This window comes from Odocoileus virginianus, chromosome 31, assembly GCF_023699985.2.
Source record: "Odocoileus virginianus isolate 20LAN1187 ecotype Illinois chromosome 31, Ovbor_1.2, whole genome shotgun sequence".
NCBI classification, from domain to species: Eukaryota; Metazoa; Chordata; class Mammalia; order Artiodactyla; family Cervidae; genus Odocoileus; species Odocoileus virginianus.
In genome coordinates this window covers 2,132,395-2,148,965 of record NC_069704.1, presented here as the reverse complement: position 1 = coordinate 2,148,965, position 16,571 = coordinate 2,132,395, and the positions used below count along the sequence as shown (strand labels likewise).

General features: G+C 50.2%; 2 protein-coding genes across 4 annotated transcripts in view; one reads left to right on the top strand and one right to left on the bottom strand.

Annotated features, from left to right (window-relative positions):
- GSN (gelsolin) overlaps positions 1 to 4,554 on the top strand; it is a 55,370-nt gene extending 50,816 nt beyond the window's left edge. For all 3 annotated transcript variants that reach the window (XM_070459179.1, XM_070459178.1, XM_020893599.2), the window contains 4 exons: positions 1,391 to 1,515; positions 1,747 to 1,824; positions 3,486 to 3,546; positions 4,137 to 4,554. In XM_070459179.1, coding sequence (XP_070315280.1) covers positions 1,391 to 1,515; positions 1,747 to 1,824; positions 3,486 to 3,546; positions 4,137 to 4,306 — 434 coding nt within the window. In that variant the 3' untranslated portion in view covers positions 4,307 to 4,554. The remainder of the gene's footprint in view (positions 1 to 1,390; positions 1,516 to 1,746; positions 1,825 to 3,485; positions 3,547 to 4,136) is intronic.
- Positions 4,555 to 10,404: 5,850 nt separating this feature from the next.
- Positions 10,405 to 16,571, bottom strand: part of STOM (stomatin) — a 30,756-nt gene continuing 24,589 nt past the window's right edge. Inside the window, exon 7 of the mRNA XM_020893596.2 lies at positions 10,405 to 12,384. Within this exon, the coding sequence (XP_020749255.1) occupies positions 12,190 to 12,384 (195 nt within the window). The 3' untranslated portion in view covers positions 10,405 to 12,189. The remainder of the gene's footprint in view (positions 12,385 to 16,571) is intronic.

The window sequence follows — 16,571 nt, the reverse complement described above, 5'->3', positions numbered from 1 at the left end:
CGGCCTCCTGTCTGCTCGGGCTTTCGTCGTCCTCCTCCTGCCTCAGCACTTGTTCCCTAACGTGCATTCATTAAAGTGGCTGAGAGGAAAAGGGCTCAGACAGTGAGGAATCCGCCTGCAGTGTGGGAGACCTGGGTTCGATCCCCCGGTCAGGAAGATGCCCTGGAGAAGGGCATGGCAACCCACTCCAGTATTCTTGCCTGGAGAATCCCATGGAGAGAGGAGCCTGGCAGGCCACAGTCCATGGGGTCGCAAAGAGTCGACACAACTAACACGTACACACAAGATGAAAATGAGAATGTGGTCAGTGAGAGGGAGGCGTCTGGGAGTTAGAGAAAGGAGAGCTCAGTGTGGGCTGGGGAAGGCGGGGAAGGCAGCTGCAGGGGGGCTCACTTGCGGGAAAGCCTGGAAAGATTGTAGGCGGCAGCTTCGGCCTCATGGGGGCTGCGGTCTGTCCGAACCTTGAGGATCTTCATGGACAGAGATGCCTCAGGCCGGCCTTGTTTCCACAGCATGGGTCAGGAACGCTTCCGTTACACTAACCCTAGATCTCTCCCTCCTTACTTCTAAGCCTGCTCTCTCTTGCTTGATGCTAAGCAGGAATGGGGAAGAACAGTTTGGTCTAGAGTCACATAATCCACTGAAAAATGTCTGAAAGAATGGACATGTTCTATATCTGCTAGGTCTGATTTGGTGGCCACTAGTCACATGTTTATGGGCTTCCCTTGGTGGCCCTGTGGTAAAGAATCCGCCTGCCAATGCAGGAGACTCAGGTTCGATCCCTGGGTCGGGAAGATCCCCGGGAGAAGGAAATGGCAACCCACTCCGGTATTCTTGCCTGGGAAGTCCCGTGGACAGAGGAGCCTGGTGGTTAGTCCATGGGGTTGGAAAAGAGTCAGACACAACTTGGTGACTAAACCTCCACCAGTCACATGCTTAAGTTAACACACATTTAAATGTGACTGGTGGGAAAATGCACTTAAATATGAGTAGCACATGTGGCTAGAGCAGGTATAGTGGGAAAGACAGGGAATTGGAGCCAGATAAGGCGGCTTTACTTTGGCCCAGCTGTGTGCCGCCGGGTGAACTGCTTGCCCTCTGAGCCTCGGCTGCCTCGCTGCTGAGCCGGGATAACCCCCGCCCTGCAGGGCTGTCGTCCGTCTCTGGCCCGGCTCCGTGTCTGCCGCCAAGTCTGCCCTCCCTGGGCCTCTGTTGCGTCACCGTTGAGTCCCGCGGCCCTCCCTTCTTTGTCACGCTGGGATTTTACGATGCCGGGTGGCGGTTGAGAGCACTTGGCTATGCGCGGGCAGCATCTGTCCCAGAGTCTAAGGGGGTGTGCGGGAGGCAGGAGGTGGTGTCAGTTGGTGACTGGCGTGGCCTCCCCTCGCAGACAGCTTCTGGGAGGCCCTGGGTGGGAAGGCCGCTTACCGCACGTCCCCACGGCTGAAGGACAAGAAGATGGACGCCCACCCGCCGCGCCTCTTCGCCTGCTCCAACAAGATCGGGCGTTTCGTGGTGAGTCCCCAAGGAGGCCTAAGGTCGCTCCCTCTGCTCACCCCTTGGGAGGTGTTTTCCGGGGAGCAAGCTGAGGCATCCACAGCAGGGGCAGGGAGAGACCTTCTGATGACCCAGGACAGACTCCCCACAGGCTGGAGCCAGCTCAGCAGCTCCCCATGGAGGGCAGAGAGAGCTGGGGAAAGGCGGCTTGCAGGTGGGCTGTCATTAACCCCTTCCATCCCTTCCTAGATCGAAGAGGTCCCTGGCGAGCTCATGCAGGAAGACTTGGCCACCGATGACGTCATGCTCCTGGACACCTGGGACCAGGTAACGGACGGCCCCACGAATAACTTCCCTCTCTGAGCTCCATGTCCTTACCTGCAGCATGGGCGTGATGGTGCCTACCTTGCATAATCCCTGCAGATGAGAGGCAGATAGAATCCCCTTGCCAACAGCAAAGCACCTTAGAAAGGCAAATCAGTGACCAGCGTTCTTCCCCAGGCCTTAGGGGAACATGAGCTCTTACTTTGAACCTGTTGGTAAAGAAAGTTGGGTTTTGGTTCACATCTCATGCAGGCATAATCTCTCACCTAGAAGGAGACATTCCCCTGTCCCCAAAGGCCTTGCATCCTCGTGGGGGATGGCAATCAATAGCCCTTCCTAGCAAGCTGTCTCCTCCCCGAGCTGTCAGGGTTAGAGGTAGCTGCCGTGCAGGTGCAAGACTGCCCTCCATCTGCCCGGCTTCTTGGGCTCCCCGGTTGGAAGATCAATACCAGAAGGTTTGCAGTCTAGCCATTCAGCTGCTGGCAGCTTTGTTCCGTTGACTCCTTACTCTGCTTGTTCATCTGTTCATGCCCTCAGTCAACACGTATGAAGCATCACTGTCTTCCAGGCAGAATGCTGGGTTGCTGGGAGTCCTGTGATGAACAGAATAGAACCATACATAGCTGGTGTGGAGGGGCCCGTGCAGAAGGCACACAGCTGTCCATAAGTAAGGGCGAGAAGGTCTGCGTTCTGTTGTCTGATACCATCTTATGAATGGGGCCCCTGGTGGCCCAGACAGTGAAGAGTCCACCTGCAATGCAGGAGACTTGGGTTCAGTCCCTGGGTTGGGACAATCCCTTGGAAAAGGGAATAACTACGCACTGCAGTATTCTTGCCTGGAGAATCCCATGGACAGAGGAGCTTGTCGGGCTACAGTCTATAGGGTTGCAAAGAGACACGACTGAGTGATGAACACTTTGACATTTTATGAATGATAGGCATTCTTTAAAATATTTTAGATACACATCAGAATAGATGACAGGTAAAACCCAGCTGAATTGGTGTTTTGGTGTGGTAAAGGTCATCCTAGGACTGAAGTCGGTGGTGGTGGTGATGATTTATTTCTCTTCCAAGCCGCAGACCCCTGTTGGCTCAGACGCCCAGCAGACTCTCAGGGCCTACTGGGTGGATGAATAAACCAGTGAGCACATGTTCGTCTGCTCGTCCGTTGAATAATAGATGCCCCCAAATGGATCATCCGTGAACGTCTAGAGCAGGGTCTCCGTCTCATGGCTGTCTGCGCTTGGTGGTCGATGTTAGTGACTGGAGCAGGCTGGGGTGGGGGCCGTGGACGTGCGGGGGCGTCTGAGGCAGGTGGAACTCCCATCATAGCGGCAGCTGCTGCTCAACTGCATCCGCCTGCGAGTGGTCGTTGTTGCCAGAGCCTCCCCGTTCTCAAGGGGAACTGCGGTCTGGATGGAATGTAATCAGCTAGTAACTCCATTTGTCCAAAGAGACACGGCAGACCGCCTCCCAGGGAGGCGCAAAGGTCACCAGCTCGCTGTGTCTGGTCCCTGCCCTCTAGTCACAGTCCACGGGCTTTGTGGTTGGGGCGGGGGGTGTCCGGCCCCCACCTGGAACCTCCTCTTCCTCCAACAGCGAGCTGGGTCAGCGCCCCTCGTGCGGCTTCATCTCACACCTTTCCTTTCCCACCTCTCCTCCAGGTCTTTGTCTGGGTTGGTAAGGATTCTCAAGAAGAGGAAAAGACAGAAGCCTTGACCTCTGGTGAGGACCCAAGCGTGCCTGCGGGTCTGTTTCAGGCTGTGGGGTGGGAGCAGCTTCTGTGTGCGGGTCTGGGAGTTTGTGACAGCGGGGTGGGGACTTCCTCCCCCACGGCCGGCTCCTGGTGAGCCCTCTCTGGGTGGAGAGAGAGCAGCTCAGTTCCTGCAGAAGCCGTAGGTCACACCAAGAGGAAGAGGCAGATAGAAGCTGCTTCGGGTTCCCAGGATGCCCAGGGACTAACCGCATCTGGATTTAGATGCAGGAAAGCAGATCTTTGGTAGCTGAGTAGAGTCTGATTTGGGAGCTGGAAATCCAAAAGCTGGTTTCTATGATACCTTCCAGTAGGGGATGCTAGAGAAAAATGAGGCACGCTTTGTGAAGCTGGAGGTTAAACTGTGACCCCTGGCCCTTCCTGTGTTTCTGGGCGGGGCAGTGAAGGAGTCACGTGCTTGTCCTTGCCTTCAAGGGACGGTGTTGTCCAGGGGAGGGGTTGGGTGTTGGGGCCAGTGGGACCGAAACCCTCTTAGGCATGGAACCTCCTCTCCTTGGTGACGGAGACACTGAGGATTCTTCTCCTGCCCGTGTGTCTGCAGCTAAGCGGTACATCGAGACGGACCCAGCTAATCGTGATCGGCGGACCCCCATCACCGTGGTGAAGCAGGGCTTCGAGCCTCCCTCGTTCGTGGGCTGGTTCCTCGGCTGGGATGACAACTACTGGTCTGTGGATCCCTTGGACAGGGCGCTTGCTGAGCTGGCTGCCTGAGGAAGGCAGGTCCCACCCATCACTGTTCAGTGCCTTTCAGAACTGTCCACCCTTCAAGGAGACCTTACAGTGAGCAGGGTCAACCTGCTGTGTGTGTGGTTGGTTTTTTTCTTTGTCCTTTTTCCTTTTTTTTTTTTTAATGTAGCCAAAAACAGCCCTGCAAAAAAATTCAGGGTCCTTGCAGAATTGTCTCAAGTGTCTGTGCTTTTGGAAACTGAATTCAATAAAAAGCTTTCTGAAGTGTGTAACCTGCTGTGGCTCACTTTGTCCTGAGAAGTGTCCTTCTCACTGTTCTGAGAAGGGTCCATGGGGTAGGGGTGGGGGGTTGCGCCGGTGCCTGCGACCCAGTGAATGAGCATTCAACCCGCATATAAATCTGATCCTCCAAGAAGCAGAGGCCAAGACGAGATGGAATGGGCAGAGATTGGACTAGGGGAAGAGTGCTTGTATGGAAGGAGACGGAGAGGCAACCAGGGAAGGCTGGAGAGCCTTCAGACAGTTGCCAGCCTGACCCCATGTGAAGCAGGGAGGAAGAGGGCTTGGGTGGACGCATCTTAGACCGCCCTGCAGTCCAGGAGGCTTTTGCATAGCTTCTGGGGAGTCCTGAGCCAAAGTAAAAAAAGAAAAGAAAATGTAATGGCATAGTCCCATTTTTGTTGTTGGTTTATCATTTTGATCATGTGCAAATGTACAATTCAGTAGCATTAGATACACTGCCAGTGTTGTGGACCTGTCCCCACCATCTCCACCCAAAACTTTTTCATAATCCCCAACTTAGATTTACACCCTGTGCCCATGAAACAAGAACTCCTTCCCCCTTCCTACTTCCCATCTGCCCTGGTAACCTTTATTCCACTTTCTGTCTCCATGAATTTGCCGGTTCTAGGTACCTGATAGAAGTTGAATCATGCATTTCTCTTCTGTCTGGCTTATTTCACTTAGCTTAATGTTTTCAAGATTTATACATTTTACAGCCCATAAAGTAATTGCGTTCCTTTTTGTGACTGAATACTATTCCACTGTGTGTGTATATATACCATTTCGTTTATCCTTTTTTTTTTTTTCCATTTATTTTTATTAGTTGGAGGCTAATTACTTTACAACATTGCAGTGGTTTTTGTCATACATTGAAATGAATTAGCCATGGATTTACATGTATTCCCCATCCCAGTCCCCCCTCCCACCTCCCTCTCCACCCGATGCCTCTGGGTCTTCCCAGTGCACCAGGCCCGAGCACTTGTCTCATGTACCCAACCTGGGCTGGTGATCTGTTTCACCCTAGATAATATACATGTTTCAATGCTGTTCTCGTTTATCCTTTCATCCATCGATGGACACTCAGATCCTTTCTACCTTTTGGCTGCTGTGGATAATGCTACTGGGGGTCTTCCCTGGTAGTCCAGTGGTTAAGAATTCATCTTCAATGCAGGGGACGCAGGTTCAATCCCTGGTCAGGGATGCCGCAGGTCAACTAAGATCCTGTGTGCCACAACTGAGGGTTGATGCAGTCAAATAAATAGATATTTTTTTTAAAAAAAGTGCTACTCTGAACACTGGTGTACAAGTATTTTGATTCAGAATGTTCTGGAGCCCATCAGCCAACAGAGGCGTTGAAAGTCTCCCAGGAGCGGATGAAGTGTGTCTAATCCCCCACTTTGGTCAGTCATTGGGAGGCACGGCCTTGGAGCATTGGGGGCAAAGAGTTCAAGGCCAGTAGCGGGATCCTAGAGTCACTTACATTCCCGGGGGTAGGAAGCGGGCAGGATGCCCGGCCCTGGAGCATCTGCCTGACTCGTCCTCGTTTCCCCTGCCTGCCACGAGAGTTTCTGACAGGAGGTACCGCGGATGCTCGTGAAGTTCGCAGCGTGGGTGAGGGCGTTCGTGCCCCTTTTGGTCCCCCAGACCCTGACTCTCTGCTCCTGCCCAGCTTGTCACAACGTCCTGTTAGGCGGTGAGAGTAGGAAACAGGAGTCCAGAAGGGCGGTGGCCAGAAGACGAGGAAGGGGAAGCCCTTGAAAATAGCACAAAGGAAGGTCCAGGCCGGGAGTGAGGACGTCAGGGAGAACAGACAGCACTCCCGCCTAGCCCGGTTGACGCGGGGCAGGCCCATGGGGAGGGAAAACGCGGAAAAAGTGGAGCCAAAGGGCCAGGGCGTGCACGCACTCTCCCTCTCTCACTCTCTCTTCTCTTCGCATCTTTTGGGTCGGCACGCCCTCAGGCCACGAGGATGTCTTTTCCTTTATTTTCTCAGTAAGGCTGAGCTGTGACAGGGCGCTGTAACACTGTCCAAGAGCTGTGACGCGCTGAGGGCTTCAGCGTCCGTCACTTCAAATTTTTGTTGTGATGAGATTACACCCTCCCCCAACAGTCCCTACTAATTTCCATGAACTTGTGTCTCTAAACCTTTTCTGCATGGAGATCCCAGATCAGTCCAAAGAGCTGCTCCCCTCCCTGCTTCCGGTCTTTTCTCTGGTGTCTTCCTCTCTTTTGTTCCCCGACACCTCCCTCGCCCCCATCCCTATCAAGTTACAGAATGAACACCCCCCTGCAGAGGATGTGGAAGAACAGAAGGCGGTGTGAGGGTGTCTGTGGTGGGAAGGGCATGTGGGTGTCGGTGTGTGTGTTTACACCATTGTTTCCAAAGCTGGCTGGCTGATCCGCCAAATTGGCCAGGGAGCTTTTTAAAAGTGTAGAATTCCCTGGAGGGAGCCCTACCTCCAGAGAGTCTGATTCATCACAGAAGTGACGAATGTAGTGGGGAAGGAATTTTCCAGGTGGAAACAGAGGCGGGGTGGGAGGTGGGTCATGTCATGTCAGGCAGTCATGTTGTGTGGGGTGCTTGGTCGCCCAGTCATGTCCGACTCTTTGCAACCCGTGGACTGTAGCCCGCCAGGCTCCTCTGTCCATGGGGATTCTCCAGGGAAGAATACTGGGGTGGGTTGCCATTTCCTCCTCCAGGGGATCTTTCCAACCCAGGGATGGAACCCACATTGTGGGCAGATTCTTCACGGTCTGAGGCAGGGTGCGCAGCAGCCCAGAGACACAGCCGGAGGGATGCTGCTGAGCTCAGGGACAAACAGCAGGAATTGTGGGCGAGGGGTGTGGGGCGGGGGGAGCGGAGAGGCTAGGGCAGAAGACGGAGAGTCAGGAATTCACGAGGGCCTCAGTCCCAGTGAGGGGGTTGGACTTGACCTTGTAAAGCCTGCCTTTATTGCAGAAGGCCAATTTCAGGGTCAAAGCTATCAACATGACAAATGCGAAATTCTGGAACAAAGGGGCCTTTACCACCTGGGGCTTGTAGGGCTGCCTTAGAGGCAGAGGCCTGTCTAGACAGCTCCCAGTCCTGGCAACCCGTGGGAGGTCCAACACAGGTGAACCTGCCCTGCAGTTTTCACTGCCATTTACTGGCATTCAAGGAGGTTTACTGGCCAATTTCCGTTTATTGGTGTCTGTGGCTTCAGAGAGACCTGAGTGCTCCGAGAAGGGAAGTTGCCTGAGGCAACTGAATTGCTTCAGCTCCGTATTTTTTCTCTCAAAGGCAAAATGAGTCAGGAACACTATCACTTCAACCACATATTTTTCTCTTCCATGGTTTTTGAGATGGTGGATTCCATCATGTACAATGGAGAAGTCATTGCAAAATGCCATGAAATGCCCATGTGCCAAGGGGGCATCTCCTGGAAAGAGGGTGGCCTGGGCTTAGAACCTGCATCCTATCTTGGACAATTCAGTTGAATAGATAACATATTTATGCCAGGCAGTGTGCAAGGCACTAGGGATAGGATAGAAAATTTATGTGAGCTTCAGTTTTCCCAGGTACAAAATGGTAATACTGTCTGCGTAGAGTACCTAACCAGAGTTGTTACAATGAAAGCTGGACTTTGAAGTCAGACCTGGGTTCAAGTCAAATTCAGTGATTTTAAAACTGGGATCAATAGAATTCTACTGAGGAGCTTCCGTGATTTTACAATTTGATTGAAATTTAGTTTTTAAAGTGGTAACAAATATCACAGACACTTGAAACAAAATGGAGAAATTGAAGGTAAGAGCCTCATTTAAGGATATAATTGCCTTTCGTAAGTCCATTTTTTTTCAATGCAGCCTCGTTGATTGACATTAAGTAAATGTTATAAATGTGAACTTGAGAATTTATTCTTTTACACTGGAGTTTCCTTTGAAAAAACAGGGGGGAAGGTTGCTGCTAAAAAGAAGTTTGGAAATGGGTGGTTCACTGTTTCCTAGCAGAGTGCCTTTGTGAAGAAGCCCAGTATGAGGATTACAGAGATATTTTAAAAGGCCATGCAACCTCAGAGACTGTGCAACCCCGGTTTCCTCCCGCTCAGGTGCGTGCGCTGTACCATGTCGCGGCTACAAGTACCCCATCTGCTTCTTTCACTTGGACTGAACTTCGGCGTAGATCTGACAGCCCCAAACTAGAGTTTAAGGCCTGCTTGGCTATGAATGCAAAATTTCACTAGTCAAGTTTGAATCCTGCAGTGCTGAAAAGTTGTGATCTACATATAAAACGACTGTTGGTGGCGGTGGGTACACGGGAGTGGCGGAGGCAGGCACCGTCACGTGAGGATACGGTAGACACCGAGGCGTCTCCGACAGTAGACAGATCCGTGTTTGAATCTCAAGCGGCTGCTTAGTAACTATGTGACATCGGGGAAGTCACCTTGAACTCCAGGGTCCTCTTCTGTAAAACGGGGATAAAAATGTACCTCATCGAGCTGTTTTGAAGATAAAATGCGCAAGTGTCTGAGCACAGCGCCAGATACCTGGTGCGCCACAGGTGGCGCCACTGATCCAAGGCCGTTTTTCCTTTCCTCCGCGTTTCTCAGGGGCACGGGCGGTAAAGAAGACGCCTTTGGTGCAGGAGGCGCACTGAGTGCAAGTTCACTCCCTGCGTTGGGAAGATCCCCTGCAACAGGGAATGGAAACCCACGCCAGTATTCTTGCCTGGAAAATTTCACGGACAGAGGAGCTTGGCAGGCCCGAGTCCACGGGGCCGCAGAGTCAGACGCGGCTGTGCATGCATTTTGTTATTTCGGCGGACAGAGGGGCTTGGCCGGCCCCTCCACGGGGCCAGAGTCAGGCACGGCTGTGTGTGCCTTTGTTGTTCCGGCGGTGAGAGGGGCTTGGCCAGCCCCTCCGCGGGCCGCAGAGTCGGGCGCGGCTGCACGTGCCTTTTGTTATTTCGGCAGACAGAGGGCTTGGCCGGCCCCTCCACGGGGCCAGAGTCAGGCACGGCTGTGTGTGCCTTTGTTGTTCCGGCGGGCAGAGGGGCTTGGCCAGCCCCTCCGCGGGCCTCAGTCAGCCGCGGCTGTGCATGCGTGTGTGGCGGCGGGCTGGGCGCTCGCTGCAGCACCGGGGCTTTCTCCAGCTGTGGCCGGGGGTGGGGGTGCTGCTCGGTGGTGGTGGCCCGCGGGCTTAGGGGCCCTTCGGCACGTGGGACTAGGGACTGAACACTCATCCCTTGCGACGGAAGGCAGATTCTTCACCACTGGACCACCAGGGAAGCCCCTCAGGCCAGTTCTTTAAAGGTTGAAGGTCACAGGTAACACCCATGGCTTTTCTGGGGGTAGGGGTTGTTTTTTCTCTTTAAAGTTTTCCAAACGGAAATACCCTATTTGCTTTTCCTGATAGATTTGTGATTATCGTAAAAAATTAAAATATAGAAAGAGTGAAAGCTTCTATGTGGTGTCTTCCTAAAACATCCATCCTTAACTCTTTGGTATAGATTTTTACAACGCCCCCCACTGGTTTTATGTATCATTTATTCCTCTTTTTAAGCAGGGTTTATGCCAGTGGGTTAGCTGGGTGACAGGAAGAAGTGAGGTCCTGTCCTGTTTGGGAAATCAGACCAGCCAAGGATTTGCGGATCTCAAACTCCTCAGGGAACTGCGTGGGCACCAGAGGGAGTAAGACATGACAGACGGCAGATGGGCCACGGCCTCCCCTCTTCCTCTGGCCCAGGAAGAGCACACAGCAGCCAAAGCAGCCAGTCCAGGCCTGGAGAAACGCATGTGCCACTTCTGAAGAACGAAATCCACACACACCACATGCAGAAAGAAACAGCTTCTCATCCCAAGAAAACCAGTAAAAGCGCACACTTTATTACATACAGCATCACAGAGGGAGGCCACCTGGAAAAAACTCTCACATGAACACTGTCCGCTGTCATCCTACAGCTCCTTCTATGTGTCCTCCCTCCCAGGCGATTTAATTTCAACCCACAACCCACAAGGCAGAAGAGCGAAGACTGGTGTCTGGAAACAGACTCAAAGAACAGAAAGCATTGAACCTCTAAGTCTGAGAAGAGACTTTTAGCCAGGATATGTGGTTGTATCCTGGTCCTTAGTAGTCAAGGGTGAGCCACCTCACAAAAGAGAGAAAATCATTATTTTAAAATTGAAAATAGAAATGCAGCTTGAGTTCCAAGTCAAAATGCTCCATATACATCTAATGAACTCAGCCAGGACCTGGATCCACGGTGGTTCAAGGCTTCGTAAAATGAATTTGGAAATAGGCTGTTGGGGAGGGGACTCATCAAGACTGACGGAGTGACCCAGCTAAGGACAGATACACAGGGTGACTCTGGGTACGGAAACTGCTATTCTTAGATTTTTAAAGGTGATCTCACAGCTCCTGAGCGGAAGTGGTACAAATGTCACCAGCCGGATTTCCAGACCAATAGGAAGAGTACCAGGGTGCTTGGCCTCACAGGCATTTGTGAAATGGAAGATGCTTCCTAAAATTATAGCAGTTCAGGAGGGCTGACCAGTTCCTCCTTCAGCATCAACATATAAGACAGAAAAACGACCAGGCACATAAAGAAGACCCACATCTGCACAGATATGCCCAGTGTGACTGTGTTTTTCCAAAGCTCCTTGGATACAGTGTCCCTGACAGACTATGATTCCTTCTGTTATGCAATGAGTGGCAACCAAGATAGCTCACAGCGTCCAGGGTTGACAACACGCAGACAGTAAAATGCAAGTTTCCTAAAGATGCATTCATCAAGTACTAGTCCTTAAGCTATTCAAATTGGTATATAAACAACTATTTATAGGACTTAGAGAAAATCTTATTTTAAAAATTCAAATGTTTAGAATCTGATATATGAGAATAGGCAAAAGTGAGAAAAAAAGCACTTCTGTGACAAGTATTTAGCTGGTTTGAAAGACAGAGGAATCATTTACTCATAAAGGGGCTCAACAAAGTTTAAAAAAAAAGCCCGCATTATTTTAAAAGGACCTCTACAGCAGTGGGTTAAGTCTCTCAAGAATCAGGGTGACCATCTCCCGTGACCTTGACCTTTATCTCCAGTGCTGACAGGCACTGGCAAGAAAACGTCTCCTCTCAAGGAAGGATTATTCTGCAACCTGCTTTGATTTTAGAAAGTAGACGGATGTTAGGAAAATTTCCTTAATTAAGATTCCCCGGAAGTAAGGCACACGTGGCCCAGAGAAGCTGGGTGTAGCCCAAGGTCACTATTCTCTGCAAACATTTGTCTAGCCAGGGTGTCAGGTTGGGAAGACACTCTATCTTCTTGCTTCTGGCCTGGCTGCTGATAGAGGGTGCAGAAGACTCAATGAAATTTGAAAGAAGATGGACTTCACCTATCATGGAACAATCTAAACATATGAACTTTTAAATGTTTTAGGGCAAGGTTATCTTACATTAATCACCACTCTCTCTCTCTCATGTCGTATTTACAAGAACCTTCATCTGTTGCTAGGATCACTACATATTGTAAGAATATCGCACTCAACCTATGGAAAAAGGAAGGGAGGGGGAATGTCAAGGTTCCCACCCTACTACCTCCTGGGTGAGAGGCTGGTTTGGTCCCCATCTCATCTCTGATCGGCTCCCGTGGCTCACTGTTTTGTCCCCATGACAGCCTGCAGCATATCTATGGGCAGAGGGAAGATGATGGTCGAGTTTTTCTCGGCAGCGATGGTGGTCAGCGTCTGAAGGTACCGCAGCTGGAGGGCAGCAGGCGACTCGGTGATGACCATGGAGGCCTCTTTCAGAGCCCTGGACGCGTTCATTTCTCCCTCAGCCGCAATGACCTACGGAGCAGTGGCAAGGAGAGATTAAACCAGAGCAAATGCTGGGTGTCGAGCTGCAGCCTTCAAACTCGGGCCCAGCTAGCTCAGGCAGCACACGAAGTTTCCCAGGGAGTCGGCCACAACCGTTCCAAGGAGAACAGTTTCCAGACACTCAGTTTCTATGTGGTCTTTCCCCTGTAACTGATTTGCCTGGGTGTGTGCCCGAGGTCAAGACGTCCTCTTTAGAGGAGGGGGATGGACTGGGGGTTGGGGGTGCGGACTGATGTGGACACAGTGCTATGGATATAATGGGTACCTAACGGGGGCTGAGTGTGGCACAGGGACTCGACTCCAGGCTCTGCGGTGACCTCTATGCGGAGAAAATCCAAAAAACAGCAGCGGGGATACGTGCACACACATCACTGATTCACCGTGCTGTACAGCAGAAACTAACATTATAGAGCAACTACACTCCAGTAAGAATTTAAAAAAAGAAGACGTCCTCTTTTACTATTTATTGTCTTTCTGTCATTTCTAGGCCATCAAACAAAGGGAAAATTCAGAATACTGTGTAGGAGTTGAGAAAGTGAATGACCCAATGACTGGATACAAAGCCTTTTGCAAGTCAGATGGATTTCCAATTCTTTGATTTCAAAGAAAGGGAAGAGGACCTTATTGTACTGCAAGCTCATAGATAATTAAAAATGTTTTTTGATGAAAGATCAAAAAAGTCATAGGATTTTTCAGCACATAAATTCAGAGAGAGTGCTAAGAATTGTATAAAGGTACTTAAAAAAAAAACCTTTCCATTTCCATGTACTTATTTACATAAATAAGGTTTCTTACTCCTCATACCTGTAAAAATGAAAAATAAGAGAACTGATGCTGAATCTTGCCTTATTCTAGCAATAAGTAACAGCCATCAACAAGACAAGAATTCACTCCTCATTCATCTCATTGAGACCCTTGGTTGTAGTCCGAAAAACCTGAGAAGTATTTTAACTTTTATAGTAGATGTGTTTCAGAAGGGTGATAAAATAATTCATAACAAAATATATTAGGAAAAGACTCTGTAGGGGATGGGAAATGAAAATATAAATTCAAGGAGAAAAAGGAAAAATGAAAATTCCTAACTATTAAAAGAGTTTATTTTCTCATCATTCTATAAAATAGAGAATGGAATCATTATGTTACCTAAATTTCACAGAAAGCATTTAAAAGAATGATGTTAACAGTTTTACCTTAAAATGTCAATATTTAAAACATGCCAGGACTTATGTTTGGCAAGTATCCACATTCAAAATGAAAAAATGTACATGTCTATTTAAAATGTGAAATAGGACACACAGATTTTCTGAATTCTTTGAGGGATTATGTGAGCAAAGTTTGAAGGCTTCTGGAGAGGTGGGGAGGGCAGGGGTTTAGAGTTTAGGTGGTCTTGAGCTAAAATTGCAAACCTAACACTTCCTAGCTGAATGTCCTCAGAAAGTTTATTTAACATTCTGAGCCTCAGTTTCTTATTCTTAAAATGGGATAGCACTGACCTCATGGGACCATGAAGAAGACAGAGGTCTATTTTGTGTTGAAATGTATAAACAGAGGCTAATTATATAGCAAGGGCAAGTGACAAGACCTAATTTTTGGATCCACCTATGCCCTAATTCTTAAAAGATTCAGAAGCCAAATCAAGGCAGCTATTCCTAAGTCCTAATCCTAGGAGGAGAGGTGTAAAGATACCATAACCCTCTTAAAAGTGTAGTTAGGTTGTTCTCACAGGAATCTCAAAATATTAATGGTTCTTTTTTTTCTTCTCATGCTACATTTTTATTACAATGTTATGCAATTTATTCAGTATATAACAATTATGACACCCACAGGGGATTTCTTAGAGAAAATAAGACTGCAAACACTACTGCACAGATCCTAACAAACTATTAAACTGGTAAATCTACAGCTGGGAGTACTATGACGGTTTTTAATACTTCTGTGAATATGAGAATTGAAAGCAATGGTCTTATGACCAATATAATTTCATTCAGTTATACAGTAAACTCGGGGGGCCTCCCGGGTGTCAAGACCTGTGAAGGGCCTAGGATAGAGGAGGGGCGCCCTGGCCTCCTTCAGCTCCTGGCCAAGCAGGCGAGACAGACCTGGAAGCAGGCCATCTCATCCAATGTGACAGACGCTAACTGAGGCAGGCCCAAGGCCCAGGGCTGGCAGCAAGAGGAAAGCAGTTTCTGCCAAAGGTGAAGTGGTGGGGTTACGCCCCCTGTGAAGCAGAACAACAGAGGATGGAGGCCTTGCTGTTTGGACTAAGGTGAGAAAGAATATTTTAGGGAGAACACATGAAAAGGTACTGTGGTATAACAAAGCTGGTGTGTTCCAGGAACCTGTAAGTGGGTGAGCACTGTGAGGAAGAGGGGAAGATGGGGGGTGGACAGGGCAGAGGGGGAAGTGAAGAGTGACTGGGGGAGGGGGAAGGTGGGGATGAAGGGGGGAGGGCAGGAAGGGCAGCAGGGACCCGGGTGTTTGTCTTTATCCTGAAGGTGATGGGAAGCCTCAGAGTGAGTTTGAGAACACACTCCAACAGATGTTAGAGCATCAACAAGAGAAGAGAAGAGAAGGGCAGCTTTCAGAGCGGTGTCAGTCACCAGCAGTGGGGATGGAGGAGGAAATAGGCTGTTGAGAGACTCAACAGTGTGGGGTGGACTGGGCGGGCCGCGAGGGGGACAGACTGTGTCCAGGTTCTGGGCTGTGTGTTAGGGGAGACAGAGGAGCCTTATGGAAGAAGGGACCAGGTTAGAGGACAAAACCCTGGATTTATCCAGGGAAAGCATTACGTCCCCCTAGGTGTGCGAGAAGGGACTGGTGCCAGCCACACTGAGAGGGGCTCTGGGAACTGTCCCCCAGGCAAGCCCCGGACGGAACGCACAAGCGGACCCTGCCGCGGGCACAGCGGGCTGACTCTTCCCCTGTCATCTCAGATGTCCAGTGAGGCGCTTTTTTTTTTTTTTTTTTGCTGTCTGGACACAGATCAACTGCAAAGATAGCTCGGCTCCCACTACCAATCAACACACCATCTCTTGGCTGGGAAGCCAGACCCACCTGGCTGGGCACACATTTTGTTACTAGAAAAGCTGGTCTGAGTGAGCTGCCAAAGATGTGAACACAATACCCTAGCTGTGTCTAATACAAGCCGAGTGGGCGCTGTGGGCAGGGTCTCAGAAAGCAGCAAAGGCAACCCGTAGGCATGCGCAGTTTCTGCTGGAAGCGCCGGAGTCCTGGTCAACCGACACTTCCTATTTACGGAGTGTCGTGTCAAAAGCTGGCGTCGTCAGGCCTGTGGGAAGGGTCCTGCCGTCTCCTCCTGTGGCCCAGGGGGCTGCTCTGAGGGAAGGGCCGAGAAAGGTGGCCTGTATCCTGTACTACACCCGCTCGGTGATCACACGACTAGGCCCCGAGATGAGAGCCCGAGAGCCCATGCCAGGCACCTTTCTGAGAATCCTGACAAAGGAGAACAGGGAGACTCGGCAGGCACAGAAGATAGTACATTTCCAGTCACGGTCTGAAAACCTTAAAAAGAGGTCCCGCTAACATAACATGTTCAGGAGAATCTGTCCTCTTTTGTAACTTTTCTCTCAAATGACGCTTGTGAGCACTTAATGTGCTCCTTCTCTTTGCTGCGTAGGATGCCTTCCTCTCAACCAACCATTATCCACCCAGCTAGCAGCGGATGTGTGGATAATTCTCATCAGCGGTAACTACAAAGCGCTGCTGGGAACACTCCAGTACACGTCTTCTGGTAAACAAGCAAGTCATTCTGCTCAGATCCATGCGGCCAGACAGTCCAGAGCTGTCGTACCAACGTGTGTTCTCACCACCGAGACTCCCCCTCACCCACACTGGGATCTTTTTCTTTCTTCCCTGTTTAAAGCCGTTACAGTGAATGTTTAGTGTGGCATCTGCTTGTGACATGAGTTTGCATTTCTGGCTAATTAACTTGAATTTTTCTCTGAAGTCTCTTAGTCTATAGACTCTCACCATCTTTTCCTTTGCAATTTATTTAAGAAACAGTGACCCCTATTTCCCTGAGAACTTGAATACTGGGCCTCGAGGTTGTTGCACGGTAACTGAACTCTATGGAAGAATCAGACTCCTTGAGATTCTGCATGTTAACCCCACCCTTAAGGACAGCCAGATCCAGTGAG